A 14,661-nucleotide genomic window follows, 5' to 3' on the forward strand; every position below is an offset into this window, starting at 1 on the left:
AGTCACACACTTCCTCTGCCACAGCTGCTATTATCCATGGAGGGGAAACCACACAGGTGTAGGATTTTCCCTTTGTGCAAACAGCAGAGCTAGGAATGATTGAAGCTGGAGAATCAGTTTGTGGTGCGGGCCTCATCCTGCCCCTCTCTGCACCTTCAATTCATAGATTCCCCCCACCCACCCACCCACCATGGCTGAATTTACAAGAAAAATATGTTGGCACTTCCCATAACCAGCTCCCCATAAGGTGTCACTCAGACCTGGTCACTAGCTGTCACCACAGCCCATGGGTGGCAGCAAACTCCATAAATCAAAAGGTCTCTTTCTTGTTCTGTCCTGAAGCCACTGCCACTCAAGTTCATTGGGTGGCAAAGTTCATTTGCCCCCTTTCTAGCTATGCTACTGGTCTGAATTAATGAGTAGTTCAGGTTCAGACACACACTGAAGCATAGGTATCTAGGCAAAAAATGGCTTCTGTGGAAGCAAAACCCCGTTCCATTATGACTTTGTTCCAGAACACAGACACCATCACATGGTACTTTGAAAGCCACCTCACAAAAATCAGAACCATTTTTTAATAAACAATCAGAGCTAATATTACAAGAGATGCCCTTTGAAAGGGGTAACATTTTGCATGTACAGGCCATGATAAAAAATACATTTGATTAATTGCATCCTAGGTTTATAAATATATATTTATATAATTCATATATTTAAACAATTTAGAAGAATATTTCATTATAAAAAAGCGCTAACATGCAGTGAAAGGTTAAAAGGGCTCTACATGGTTTTATTTTACAATTAGTGCCTAATGCTATTTTAATATACAAATGTAGAAACATTCAGTGTATACAAAAGACATTTAAACACTGTTACAGTAAGAAGTTACAAGTCATTAAAAAACTTGATGCAAAAAGATGAAATTTATATACTGATTTTTTTAAAAAATGTCAGCACAAAAAATATAGAAAATATTCTAGATGGCATTAAGATTGTGTTGATTTAAAAAAGGGATAGACAATCGAAATCCAATCCCGTGCATGTTTTCTCAGAAGTAATTTCCACTGTGCTCAATGGGACATACTCACTAATTATCATGCTTAGGATTGTAGCCTGAGACTAATTGTTACAGTTTTGTTTTACCAGTTCTTCTCTCTTCCTTCAGTTCAGAGCAGAGGTGTACCTAGAGGGGGTGCAAAGTGCTAAGTTTTGCAGTGGCATACAAGCAGCCCCTCCCCTTCAGAGCCATTCTGGGGTGGCGAGAGCAAAATGGAGTGGCTTTGCCAGGAATGGAGGGAAGGGCTGCTTGCAAGACGCAGTGAGGCTCCCTGCAAAACTCAGCACTTTGCCCCCTCTAGCTACGCCACTGATCCAGAGGTAAGTTCTCCAATACAAGCCCCAATGAAGCAAATAAGAAAATGTGTCACAGCCCTGCTCAAGGTGATTACACAGTGGATCATGCCCCGTCTCTTGCTTTTAGTGGAGTGTGAAACCCACAACATTCAGCAAGAATCAAATATATTTTTCCATGCCCACAAACAAGGCTCCTTTGCTGAGTTTTCTGCAAAAAAAAATATGTGTTTACATTTTAATATATGGTGCAGATGGTTAGCAGCAGGCCGGAGCGGGAAAGGGAGAGGAAAGAATCTTCACTGAGTGGGGGAGATTTTATGCAAATAAAAGGAATTAAAATGCTTATGAAAAAGGCCTCTAATTGTGTACACATTGAGGAATGCTGTACATGTTTGTCATTCAAGGAACATGCATAGGGCAGGTGTAGAGGGGACTGATGGTGCCAGCAGTGGTGTAGTGGGGGTTCTGCAGTCAATAGGGCAGGTGCTGCACCACTCCCTGTAAGTGATACCTCCCACTTGCCACGGGAGCCATTCCAGGTCACTGCCTGGAATGACTCCAATGGCAAATGGGAGGGGCTGCTTATAAGGCACATTGGGGTACCTGCTGTTCTTACCACATCGCCCCCCCCCACAGCTATGCAACTAGGTGGCAGGCCCACTCCCAAACAATATAGGCATTCTAGAATGTCTGCACAAGAGCTGGAAAGCCATACAACAAAAGGAATGGGAATGCGCAATTCCCCAAAATACCGAATGATGATGTTCCCCTGAAAAAGAGAGCCTGTGAAAGGACCCAGATTGGCAGCCTGATCTTCTAGTGCAGGAAAAAGCAGACCAAAAAGATTAAGAAATGGAAGGAAAAAGTACCCCAGATTCTGCAACTGTGGAACTGAAAGAAGAAGCTTAAGCAAAAGAAGCTTAAGTAGACAGGGATTCGTGGGATGATTCGAACCCCATGCTTCCCCTTTCCACAGCCTTCTTGCACTTGTCTTTGTAGAAACAAACCCGTTTGCAGAATTGCCTCCTCTATCATGAAAGGGCAAAGCATGGGTTAATGCTGGCTCAGAAAAGGAGATGATGAGTGAGCTGGGCTGGGAGCTGTCCCACAAAGTAAGCTTTGAGGCCAGATTCAAAATAAGCCAGTGTTAGACCCCCACCTCCACCACATTCGCATTTCACATGTCTCATTCCACATGCTCAGAATTGGGTCCAAAACTTGTTGCCTCTCCCCAGCAAGTTGTGGTAACATGCCAGTGATTCAGCTTGTGCTGTGCTAATGTGCAAGCGTTGCATCTGTGAGGTGAAGGCCTGGTATGAAATAAACACAAATCTGGGAATAGAGAATGCTACCCAGAGTAAGTCAGTCTTACTTACACATTTAAAAAAATCAGGATTCACCAGCCCATCTCACTCGTCACCCAGTACTGCTCATGGGAGTGAGACTGACAGAGGAGTTGGACAAAGTGTAACAGATTTTGTTGTTGTTTTTTTAATGCAAAGGACCATTCCTATGCCTAATGGTGTGGCCATGTTATGTCTCTGGCCACTACAGAAGTCCAAGTCACTGCAGCAGTTTAAACCACATGGGTCCTTTTTGTTTGTTTGTTTAAATCAGGGTGGGAAGACTTCAACCTTATGGGATTGACTTTGGTTTTTGTTTTGTTTTACACGAGAAAACTGCAGTCCATCAGCCAGGTGCAAAATATTCAGGGGGGACCAAGCAAAGACACAAAATAGGTGGCCAGGAGGTGGAGCCAATTGCATCCCATGAGCCACTGCAATGAATTGCATATATCTAGTACCCTGGATAGGGTCTCTACAGGATCAGGGATTCCAAAGAAAAACTCCAAATTGACCAGTGGAGCTGCTTTAGGACCTGGTCAAAACCCTTGCTTAAATATTCCTATTTTACAGGTGAGGGACAGTGAGGCTGAGCAAGCAGGGATTAGCACAGTGCCAGTGGTGGCAGAAAGTTATTTTTTACCTGCTATTGTGAAACTTTTTGGGAAGCCAAAACACTGGCTCATTGACTATAAATCACCCAGAGATCCATGAGCAGATATGCACCTATCTTCTGCCAACTCTTGGTTTAAATTATTGCTCTGAGACATGTAACATCACAGCTTGTACAGCCAAGTGCACTTGGAAAGCCAATAAGCAATTTGTGACTGAAACAGGTTTCTAATCAACCTCCTAATAGAATAAAAGAACGTGGTGGGTTTTAGTGGATATTGTGTTGTTTTTTTAAAGCAGAACTGCTTCCTTCTTTCCCCTCATCTTATCACATTCTCTCCTCCAGTCTATATGTCAACATTCAGAGTGTCAGAATTTTAGGTCTCCAGGTGCCTCACTCAGTGAGTCTTCTGCGACAGTTTAATGGTGACTGTTTTCACCTCTGTGTATTCAGCAAGAGCATATTCACCACTGCAAGGAAACAAAAAGATTTTAGAGCCCAAGATACAAATATTTTCTTATATGTCAATAATGGAAAGGGTGGCCATCTCTATGGCAGTGATTTTCAACCAGTGTGGCACAACACATTGATGTGCCATGGAAGGTCTGCGGGTGTGCTGCAAAACTTTGGAGCACAGTGATTGGAAATTGATGAAAAAACTCTTCCAGGTTCTGTGGCTCTGTTTCGAGGGCAACTGTCTATAGTAACCAACTGTCTATTCCTCTTCCTCCATTGGCTCTGCCATTGCTACATTTTTTATTACAGACAGTTGCTCTAGAATCAGAGCCACAGAACCTGAAGTGTCTCCCAGAAGTTGAAAGTTACATCTCAAGAGGGGAAGAGCACAGAGAAGATCACAGGGGTCAGTACACCATGAGAAGAAAAATGTTGAAAATCACTGCTGTATGTGGTCACTCTACCCACAAAAACTCAACTGTCCTGGAGGACTGCAATTACTGATATAATTCTGATAATTGGATAATTCTGATGCCGAAATAGTGGGGGGGGGGAGGATTGGTGGCAGCAGCGTGCATTGCATCCTATTCCCCCTCCCTGACCCAATCCACCAACACAGGTGCACGTGGTCCTGCTCCAGCCATATGGCTTGCAAAGATCCGAGAAGGCACATCAAGGGCACACAACATTTTTAGACATTGCACTGATCCTTGCCAAATCAAATTTCCTTTTTAAAAAAAAAATATACCACAACTTAACTTACAGTTCTCTGCCATTTCCTGACATTTTAAAGCCACCAAAGGGAGCTTGTGCAAAAAGAGAGTTGTAGCAGTTGATCCTGTGTAACAAAAAACCCGACAGCTTAGGAAGATGGCAAATATTGAGTACAGCCTAGAAAGGAAGAAAGGATTTGCTCCTTCTAGTGGGAGTGGACTTTTTTTTGTTCCATTCCTCTACTGTTCTGTGAGTTCACACTGCCCTGCACACCCATTCCTCCCAAATGCAACAACCATTTTCAGCGCTGCCACAGCAGCGCAACCCAGGCAGCTCAGAATTGCACTGTTAACCAGCAGAATTACTAACATTAATTCTGGAATTGGAGCAGCCAGTTTGCTGAAGTTTGTTCAGCAGCAGTTTGTTCAGCTCATTTGTCTTTTTCCACTCCCAGAGCAAAACTACTACTACTACTACTACTACTACTACTACTACTACTAATAATAATAATAATAATAATCTTGATATGATTATATAAACCAGCAATTTTCAACCGGTGTGCCGCGATTGGTCTGCAGCTGTCCCATGGGAGTTGCGGGAGGGTCATCCATTAGTAGGGACATTGGGGGACATAAGCCCCCCCCCCACCAGAAGCATGATGTGCATTGTAAACTGCCAAAAAGATGATGGTGTGCCTTGACAATTCAAGCACCTTGTCAACGTGCCATGAGATGTAAAAGGTTGAAAATTGTTGATATATACAGCTGCATTTTAAAAAGATGATTTTGAAAGCATCTCTCTTTCTCTCTCTCTCTCTCCAGATCAGCAGCAAGTATACAACTGGTTCAAAGAGAATTAATGTGGAGCAACCAACTTACCAGACTGTCCCAGACTCTAGTGCAGATGCCAGTGTCAGGGCTCTGTCCAAGTTCTTTGTGAACACTGCCGCGGTGAGTCCGTATTCCGTATCGTTGGCTCTCCGAATTACTTCTTCTATGCTTTTAAACTTCATTATCGGCTGTACAGGTCCAAAAATCTGTTAACAGATTTGTAATCACAGTTTCAAATCATGCATATACATAAGATATCCATTTTAGGACACCATGAGTAGTACCCAGGTTTAGATTTCCCCTGGTCTTAGCATTTCAGTTGTGTACCGCACCTCCTCTTTGGCAATGCGCATGTTGTCTGTGACCTCGGAAAAAACGGTGGGCTTTATGAATAGGCCTCTGTCCCCAATGGCTAGGCCACCGCACTCCAGTTTGGCCCCCTCTTTCTTCCCACTTTCTATCAGTTCCAAGATCTTGTCAAATTGCTTTTGGTCAATCTGTCACAGTAAAGAAAGAAAACACTACAATTGTCAGTGCCATGATATAGAACAGTGGTGTTCAATCTTTTTTGTGCCACAAACCCAATAAACAAACAAACAAGTATCCCAGAACCTTATCTACCTCCATCGCCACCTACCCTTTACCCCCACCTGCCCCGCTTCCCCTTGCCTCTTGTGTCGACCCAATATGCGGCGGCAGTGAAGAAGGCCAATTCTATGCTTGGGATCATTAGGAAGGGTATTGAGAACAAAACAGCTAGTATTATAATGCCGTTGTACAAATCTATGGTAAGGCCACACCTGGAGTATTGTGTCCAGTTCTGGTCGCCACATCTCAAAAAAGACATAGTGGAAATGGAAAAGGTGCAAAAGAGAGCGACTAAGATGATTACGGGGCTGGGGCACCTTCCTTATGAGGAAAGGCTACGGCGTTTGGGCCTCTTCAGCCTAGAAAAGAGACGCCTGAGGGGGGACATGATTGAGACATACAAAATTATGCAGGGGATGGACAGAGTGGATAGGGAGATGCTCTTTACACTCTCACATAACACCAGAACCAGGGTACGTCCATTAAAATTGAGTGTTGGGCAGGTTAGGACAGACAAAAGAAAATATTTCTTTACTCAGCGTGTGGTCGGTCTGTGGAACTCCTTGCCACAGGATGTGGTGCTGGCGTCTAGCCTAGACGCCTTTAAAAGGGGATTGGACAAGTTTCTGGAGGAAAAATCCATTATGGGGTACAAGCCATGATGTGTATGCGCAACCTCCTGATTTTAGAAATGGGTAAGTCAGAATGCCAGATGCAAGGGAGGGCACCAGGATGAGGTCTCCTGTTTCTGTTGTGCTCCCTGGAGCATTTGGGGGGCCGCTGTGAGATACAGGAAGCTGGACTAGATGGGCCTATGGCCTGATCCAGTGGGGCTGTTCTTATGTTCTTAACTACAATTCCCAGGAGGCCTTGCAGGTCTCTTGTTATCTGGTGTGCTCCCTGGGGCATTTGGTGGGCCGCTGTGAGATACAGGAAGCTGGACTACATGGGCCTATGGCCTGATCCAGTGGGGCTGTTCTTATGTTCTTATGTGTCTTTCCAACAACCCTGCAAGGCAGCAGCCCAAGCAGGTCTGGCCATAGAAGCTGTAGGGTAAAACAGTGAGAAGGGGCTGTGCAGGATCACATCAAAAACTCAGTTTTGATAAGGCAGTACCAGGATTGGACTGGATCCAAGTCCTCTCTTGTACAGGCTTTGGAAGTGTGCCAAGACTCCCTCCCCCATGAGGCTTAGCGACACCACCAGGGTTCTGACCCACAGGTTGCAGAACACTGATATAGAACTGTTCACTTGAAATTCTACTTGCTGAAATTTCAGGACCACTTGACATGCCAGCAAATTTTGATTTTCCAACTCAGCACACACATAAGAGGGACTTGTAGCCAGTCCAGAATCTTGGATTATTGTACCGGTATGATACATATATTTATTATATCACACATTATGCTTTTAAGTGTACCTTTAAAAAGAAAACCTTGATCAATTCATCTAAAATACACAAGGCATGAATTGGCCCACCACACATGGAAAGTTAAATTGTAAAAGAAGAGCGCCCCCTACTGATCACTGACAATCACACTGCTTAATGAAGTCTCACCAAATCTTGCCAGTAAAATAAAATGGCAAATGTAGTTCATAAGTGGGGCTCCAACACGTTACAGAGCATCCCCATTCCTTAATGGGTGTGCTCCTGTTCTGGGCTCCAGCTAGCCAGGGACAGGAACCTCCAGGGCTCACAGAGGTGGAAGAAAGGAAAGCAAAAAGGGGTGCACTCTTTATGTCCTCATAATCCTGAAGTCATCCTCCACTGTGCTATATATAGAGAGAGCTATAGGCCAAACATGAACTCGAGTTCTTTATCACTCATATAACATGGGAGAGGAGAGATTAATCTGATGATATCCATTCTCATAAGAACATAAGAACAGCCCCGCTGGATCAGGCCAAGGCCCATCTAGTCCAGCTTCCTGTATCTCACAGCTGCCCACCAAATGCCCCAGGGAGCACACCAGATAACAAGAGACCTGCATCTTGGTGCCCAACAGTCATCTCTCCAATACTAAAAGCTAGTTATTTTCAACCAGTGTGCTGCAGCACATTGGTGCATCATGAAAAGTCTGCCAGTATGCTGTAGGAGTTTGGAGCACAGCCTTGAAAATAGCTGAAAATCTCTTTCAGGTTCTGCAGCTCTTTCTAGGGTAACTGTCTGTAGTGATGAGCTGCCTGTCCTTCTTCCTCCACCTCCATAGCAATTTGTTACTACAGACAGTTGCCTAGAAACAGAGCTGTAGAACCCAGAAGAGTCTCCAGGAAGCCGGAAGTAACATTTCAAGAGGCGAAGACCATTGAGGTCAATGCGCCATGAGAAGAAAAATGTTGCAAATCACTACTATAAGCTGTTAAGGGATCAATACAGTGCTGTGTACTTAAGGATTGTTGGTCCCTGCCCCTGGGGGAGTACGCAGCAATTTGCAATTTTTTCCTAAAAATGCTTCCAGGGAGTAGGGGTATGCGATGATGAAGACAGTAAGCAATTCACCTTCCTCACTGCACAAATGTCAGCTGGAGTGCCTACGTTCTTATGCAGGTTGCTCACCTGTGGTCCTTGTTCTGTTCTGGCATCAAATGGGTCCCCCACAAGACGTTTCTTTGCATATTCCACGCTGCGCTTGACAAATTCGGGGTAGACCTGCTCCTCCACGAAGACCCGGGAAGCAGCTGTGCAGCACTGGCCTTGGTTGAAGAAGACCCCTTGGTGGGCACAGTCCACGGCCAAGTCCACTAAAAGGATGAAGAGGAAAATCAAAATGAAACTGTTACCATGAACAGCAGTCTTGTCTTCAGATAGGAGAATGCTTGCTACAGCAAGGGTCAGAATAATAAGCGTGGTGGGTTTGGAATTATTATCCGGGCAAAATACATTTGGATCCGAGGCACTTCCTTCCACCACAGCAGTGGCATAGCTAAAGGAGGTGCCAAGCACTAAATTTTGCAGGGAACCTCACTGCAGCGTGCAAAAAGGCCATCCGGAGCCATTCTGGGTAGTGGGAATAAAATGGAGGTGTTTGCAAAACGGAGTGGCTTCAAAGGGAGGAAGGGCTGCTTGCATGCTGCAATGAGGCTCCCTGCAAAACTTAGTGCTTTGCACCCCCTCTAGCTACACCACTGCCATAACTCAGTGTCTGGCCTTGGGCTAGTCATTACTTCTCAAACTAAACAGCCTAGTGCTTAGTTATCAGGCCTTTCCTCAAATGAACCTGCCTGTGCTTTCAGATATCATTTGCTCTGGAGGATGATGGGTGCACTCACTTTCTAAAGCAAGGTGGGTGGTTGGAAGGACAGGGCCTTTTCTGCTGTGGCACCCCAGTGGCAGAACAGCCTGCTGAGCATCCTGTTCCTCCAACACAACTTCACTCCTGCTTGAAAAGTTTAAGACCAGGCACAGGCACTATTGCAAAGTGAACTCAAGTTTCAGATTCATCCTCTCACCCCGCTACACACCACATACACACTCACAATCAGCATCTGCACAGACAATGCAAGGATTCTTCCCGCCAAGCTCCAGCGTCACCCTCTTGAGGTTACTCTTTGAAGCGGCTTCTTTGATCAGTTTTCCAACCTGTATTAGGAACAAAGGACCAAAGTCAACATGGGACTGTCATCAGGCCAAATCTGAAAATCCAGTACAGTCAATTCTCTTTATATACAAATTTGCAATTGGCGAATTCGCTTATCTGCAAGGGGCAGAATTGCCACCTACTCTCGTTATCTGCTAATCTGTTCTCATTATCCACTAATATGTGCTGATGCATTTGGGGGGAGAGGCTTGGCACAGCTACCAGCAGATAGGTGCGGGCAAGATATGTTGCAGGGGGATGAGGAGAAGAGACAGTGGCGTCCTCATGAGCAGAAGGCAAAGGAAGAGATGTCTATTCAATATATGACCGACGGAGGAGGGGGTTGCGGTAATCGTGTCAAGTCAATTATACTCCTTGTTCTTTAGAAAGTTGTCAGGATTGTGCCAATTTTTTGCATCAAATGGGCATTGTTACTGGCAGGTTGAGAATTGTCGGGCACATTTGTATCCACTTCTAGACTTGCCCCACCATCTTGGGCACCAGCTTGGGGACTCCAGCTGAACCTTCACAACCCTGGTGATAAGAGGTGGATGCTGAGAAGTCCCTGGAAGGCTACCTGAGGTTCCCCTGCCACTTGTCAATCCACTCCTGCAGTCTGCACCCCACTCCTGCATTCATAAGTTTGGGGAATGTCTGTTTGCCAGGATAAACCCCATGCTGCTTTCTTACAGTTAAGAGACACTTCTGGCTTTCTTCATTATTGTACCCAGGCTCTCTGTGTCTGCTGAAGGCTCAATAACTTGAACAGATGTGGACAAGTTTCCTCAGGTCAAACAGCTCCTACACTCTAAAACATTCAATGTTCCGCATTCCTCCCTCTCTGGCGTGCTATGCTCTCATGTCTTCCCCATGTGCCACATTACAAACCAAAGACACACCTCATTTGCAACAAGGAGCAAGGCCAATTCAACCAGTAGGTGGTGCAATAACACACCAAGACTTCCAACTGTCCAGCCCTCTTAGACAGCTGAGTGAGAGCTTTGGTGCAGATGGCAATTTATCATAATTATGCAAAGTCATACCAAGCATGCGGAGAATGCCACAAAAGACCAGCTGACCCTGGGCCAGCAAGGTTATTAAGTCCTCAAACGTGCAAGGGGTGAACCCAGTGGCATAGCTAGAGGGGCTGCAAAGTACTAAGTTTTGCAGGGAGTCCGACCGCAGGCTTTCCCCCTCCCCTTTGGAACCATTCTGGGGGGAGGAGCAAAATGCAGGGAGGTGAACGCTTCCATTTTGCTCTCCAGTCTGGAATGGCTCCAAGGGAGAGGGGGAGAAGCTGCTTGCACGCTACGGACAGCCTCCCTGCAAAACTTATGGCTTTGCACCCCCTCTAGCTACACCACTGGGTGGACCAAGTTTCCTGAAAAGAAGTACATAGCAGCAGCACTTGAGAAAGTAAGCCACACACGCAGCATGGATTACAGATGCTTGTGCCTCACTTGAGGACTGCAACCAACGAGCAGTGGCTTGCATGTGTGAATAAGGCATCCCAGATTAGACCAGTCACACAAGGCGAACGATGGACAGATGATCGCAGATACAGTAGACAGAAGGAACATTTCAACTGAACCTGCTTCTAAATGCAAGCTTCCTAAATACGCTTTTAAGATTACTACAGTGGACCCTTTTCATCTGTGGATTCAGCACCCACAGCTTGACTCAACATGGGTGCCAGCCCACGTCTGAAAGGCAAGTCATGGTGATGCTGTTCTTACAGAGTTCAGTGACTGTGGGTGGGTAGTTACCTACCTCTGTCGATCCAGTAAAAGCTATTTTGTCAACATTTGGATGGGTAGAAATGGCAGCTCCTGCAGTGGGACCGTATCCTGGCACAATATTAACCACGCCTGGAGGGAAGCCTGCCTACAAATGGAATTAAAACATTTTACTCCGAGGGTGGAACCACGAAAATAGGGCACCGCTGCAATGGACTTGTGCAATGCAATCTTGCGCATTGCCCATGTATCCACTGGGCAATACAGAGTGTTTGGCACTGCAGCCTTAAAAGGGGGGGGGGCACTGTGATCTAATCCCTTCCATATTTATTTGCAAATAAACAGATTTGCACATTTATTTATTTATATCCCAGCTTTTCTCCAGTGATCTCAGAAGAGCATCTTGTCTTTTAAGCTGGCTGGGATTGTGTTGTTTGCCCAAGGCTATTGGGCCTTGTTGTTTTCAAGGCCAGCCCTGAAACTCACTGGGCAGTGCTTGGCCAACCCACACTGTCTTAGCCGAGAGCTTTCACCTCAAAATTTAGGGGGCAAAGCAAAAGGAGAGACAGAACCCCCATTGGTTCTGGGGGATGAAATGCACCAGGCTGCACTGGCATTCCTCATAGCAACCACCAGCTGCCTATTCTTTCCCCAGAATGATGCCATGCAATGATGTGGCATCACTTTGATGGGGTTTCTGGATAAATAAAAAAAAAATGAAGCCCCTTGGCTGGCAGTAGTGATGTATCCTGGTGAATTTCAACTCCTGACTCCCATCATCTCCCCCATTTCATTGCCTGTGAATGGGGCACAAACTTGGGAGGGAACCCATGTTTGCTCAGCCCAACTTAGACATTCATTTTAATTTGCAAATAAACTATTTTCCTCTGCAGCCTTTAAGATTCACCACCTAATTTCTGCAACCCAGGTTTAAATCCTCTGCTTTTGCATTACGGGGCAGGACCACAACGCTCCCCTCCCTTCGCATAAATTAATGACTACAAATCACTGGGTTGGTCTCTACATCTACTTACCTCCTTGACTAACGAGCCGATGTACAGTGACGTGAGGGGTGTTTGTTCAGCAGGTTTAACAACCAATGTATTGCCACAGCACAGGGCTGGGGCCATTTTCCAAATTAGCATGAGTAATGGGAAGTTCCACTGAAACAGAAGAGCAGGACATTCATCTTGTGAGTATTGCATTGTTATTTATTTATTTATTTTTACAACAGTCTATTCATGGATCTGTCTTTCAGAGAATCTCAGACAGCTGAAATCGCTGCCAAGTAGGCAGGTTTCTAAAGTTCACAACTTGGTCAATTTCCGCTATACATTTATGGGGATTTGACATAATGGATTATTACCCAACTTTAAACGTCAGGTTTGTGATGTTTTGAAAATGCGTTACTTGGAACAGACACTTCTGTCTTTTGTTGCTGTTGCAATACTTTATCCTGTCCCTAGGTGTCACTGTAATGTTGCCTGCTTCACCACACAGAGATCACAGCCAGAACAGCAGGAAGGGGAAAGGAAGGTTAGAAATTGTTTATTAATTAATTAAATGTGCCCATAAGAACAGAAAGGTGTCACGCAGTATGCAGCCTTCCATTTAACACACTGCAAGTGCTGAGATCTCTTATGAACTGTTGATAACCTATAGTAGGACCGTTACGTTTTTCTAACGTGTACGCACTAAGAATGCCCTTCTGGCTTTTAAACAGCTGCGAGACAGTCAATTGCAGAATAAATGAGTATAGTATACAAAAGGCAGAGTAGGGCCTTCAGCAGTGGGAGGAGTGAGTGATCCTCCACAGGAGACTGGGCTATTAATAATAATAATAATAATAATAATAATAATAATAATAATAATAATAAACAACTTTATTTTTATCCCACCCTTCTCCCTAACGGGACCCAGGGCGGCTATTACAAGCTTATCCCTATTTTCACTTGTGAAACGTTGGTGACTATGGCACAGTTAAGCTAGACAAATCCATATGTGCCGTGCCTCTGATTATGTGCATGCCCCCTTGGGAAACCTGAAGGAGGCCTAGGTATAAATTCATGGTCATTGAATCCTTTTTTGTTGTTGCTGTTGTTTTTTGGGGTGTGTGCTTTGAAGTGCAGAATTCTAAATTCCCTGGGAATCTACCATTGCTTGTTAGTAGAGTACATGATCTGCATACATAAGGATTATCATCTGGCCATAGGAAAACAAAACTGCCTTTGCTGTCAGTTCAGGCCCCACCCAAGGAATACTTGCTTTTCTATTATCCTGGGACATTCAGATGTCAAATCTAGTCTAGTCTAACACAATGCTGGCCCCTTCCCAGCAGTGGTAAGGAAATATCCTAGAGTAGTATTTTCTCCCAACAGCTGTGTAAACATTCTCAGCCTAGTTGCAATCATCTTTTGCCAATTAAAATACCTGTTGTAGATTAACTCTGCTTAATTACTAGTGGCGATCTTCCCTCAGCGTAATCACCAAAATGGGCCACGATATGCTGGATTAACCATTACATGAAGTAAGCTACAGAGCAGCACCCCAACCCCCCTAAAGTTTCCTAAAGCTGCAGCACAATTAGTTGGGAGTTTCCTGACATGGAAGAAACAGCCAATCTGCTACTAGGCAGTAGCATTTAGAAAAATTTAGAAAAATTCTTGAAGCTCAAAACATAGTAGCTTCTCTCCCTCAGATGGCAAGGAGTGGTTGGCAGCTACATCCCCAAATGCAATCACAGAATGTGAACACTCTGTAGGATCAGGGCTCAGTTAACAATGGGAGGGACCTTGGCAGCTGAGCAAGTGCCACCAAATGCCATCACAAAGGCCTGGAACTCTGTGTCCATTAAGATTTGAGGGCGAAGCAGCAGGGTGGTATACATAATTCCATCCCTCCTTTTGTCCTCACAACCACTTTGTGAGGTTGGTGAGGGTGAGAAATAATGACTGGTCACCCAGGAAGCTTCATGGCTGAGTGGAGATTTGAAGCTGGAACTTCTAGGTCCCAAACCACTACACCATCCTGGTTTTCTGGTGTTCCCATCAGAAAATCTAAACTCTTGAAAAGAAGTTCCCTTTATTTCAAGGAAACCTGTTCGGCTGGTTTATCATCCAAGCCATCACATTTAAGATTGGAAAGGGGGTTTACCCTTCCTGTAGGACAAACCTGCTTGTCCTCTGATTCTGAGGACAAAGAATCCCCCCTCCTGTAGGACAAACCTGCTTGTCCTCAGAGGACAGATTCTGAAGGGCACAGTCACACCTGAAACAGTATAGTGCAGTGGTTCCTAAACTTTTAAAAAGTGGGCCCTGGTGCTAAAAATGACACTTTATTGGGACTCACATAGGTTTACCAGACTTTATAAAAAGTAGATCTAGAAAGAAAAAATATTTTTATTTATTTATAAATAATAATAACCCAAAAAAGACCCTCAAACATCTCCCT

General features: G+C 44.8%; 1 protein-coding gene across 1 annotated transcript in view; it reads right to left on the minus strand.

The window, feature by feature from the left end:
- Nucleotides 1-561: 561 nt before the first annotated feature.
- Nucleotides 562-14,661, minus strand: part of ALDH1A3 (aldehyde dehydrogenase 1 family member A3) — a 36,237-nt gene continuing 22,137 nt past the window's right edge. Inside the window, exons 6-13 of the mRNA XM_066634996.1 lie at nucleotides 12,246-12,374; nucleotides 11,246-11,359; nucleotides 9,375-9,477; nucleotides 8,455-8,639; nucleotides 5,642-5,806; nucleotides 5,358-5,515; nucleotides 4,529-4,603; nucleotides 562-3,779 (exon numbers count right to left, since the gene is read on the minus strand). Coding sequence (XP_066491093.1) covers nucleotides 3,707-3,779; nucleotides 4,529-4,603; nucleotides 5,358-5,515; nucleotides 5,642-5,806; nucleotides 8,455-8,639; nucleotides 9,375-9,477; nucleotides 11,246-11,359; nucleotides 12,246-12,374 — 1,002 coding nt within the window. The 3' untranslated portion in view covers nucleotides 562-3,706. The remainder of the gene's footprint in view (nucleotides 3,780-4,528; nucleotides 4,604-5,357; nucleotides 5,516-5,641; nucleotides 5,807-8,454; nucleotides 8,640-9,374; nucleotides 9,478-11,245; nucleotides 11,360-12,245; nucleotides 12,375-14,661) is intronic.

This window comes from Tiliqua scincoides, chromosome 8 (assembly GCF_035046505.1).
Source record: "Tiliqua scincoides isolate rTilSci1 chromosome 8, rTilSci1.hap2, whole genome shotgun sequence".
NCBI lineage: Eukaryota > Metazoa > Chordata > Lepidosauria > Squamata > Scincidae > Tiliqua > Tiliqua scincoides.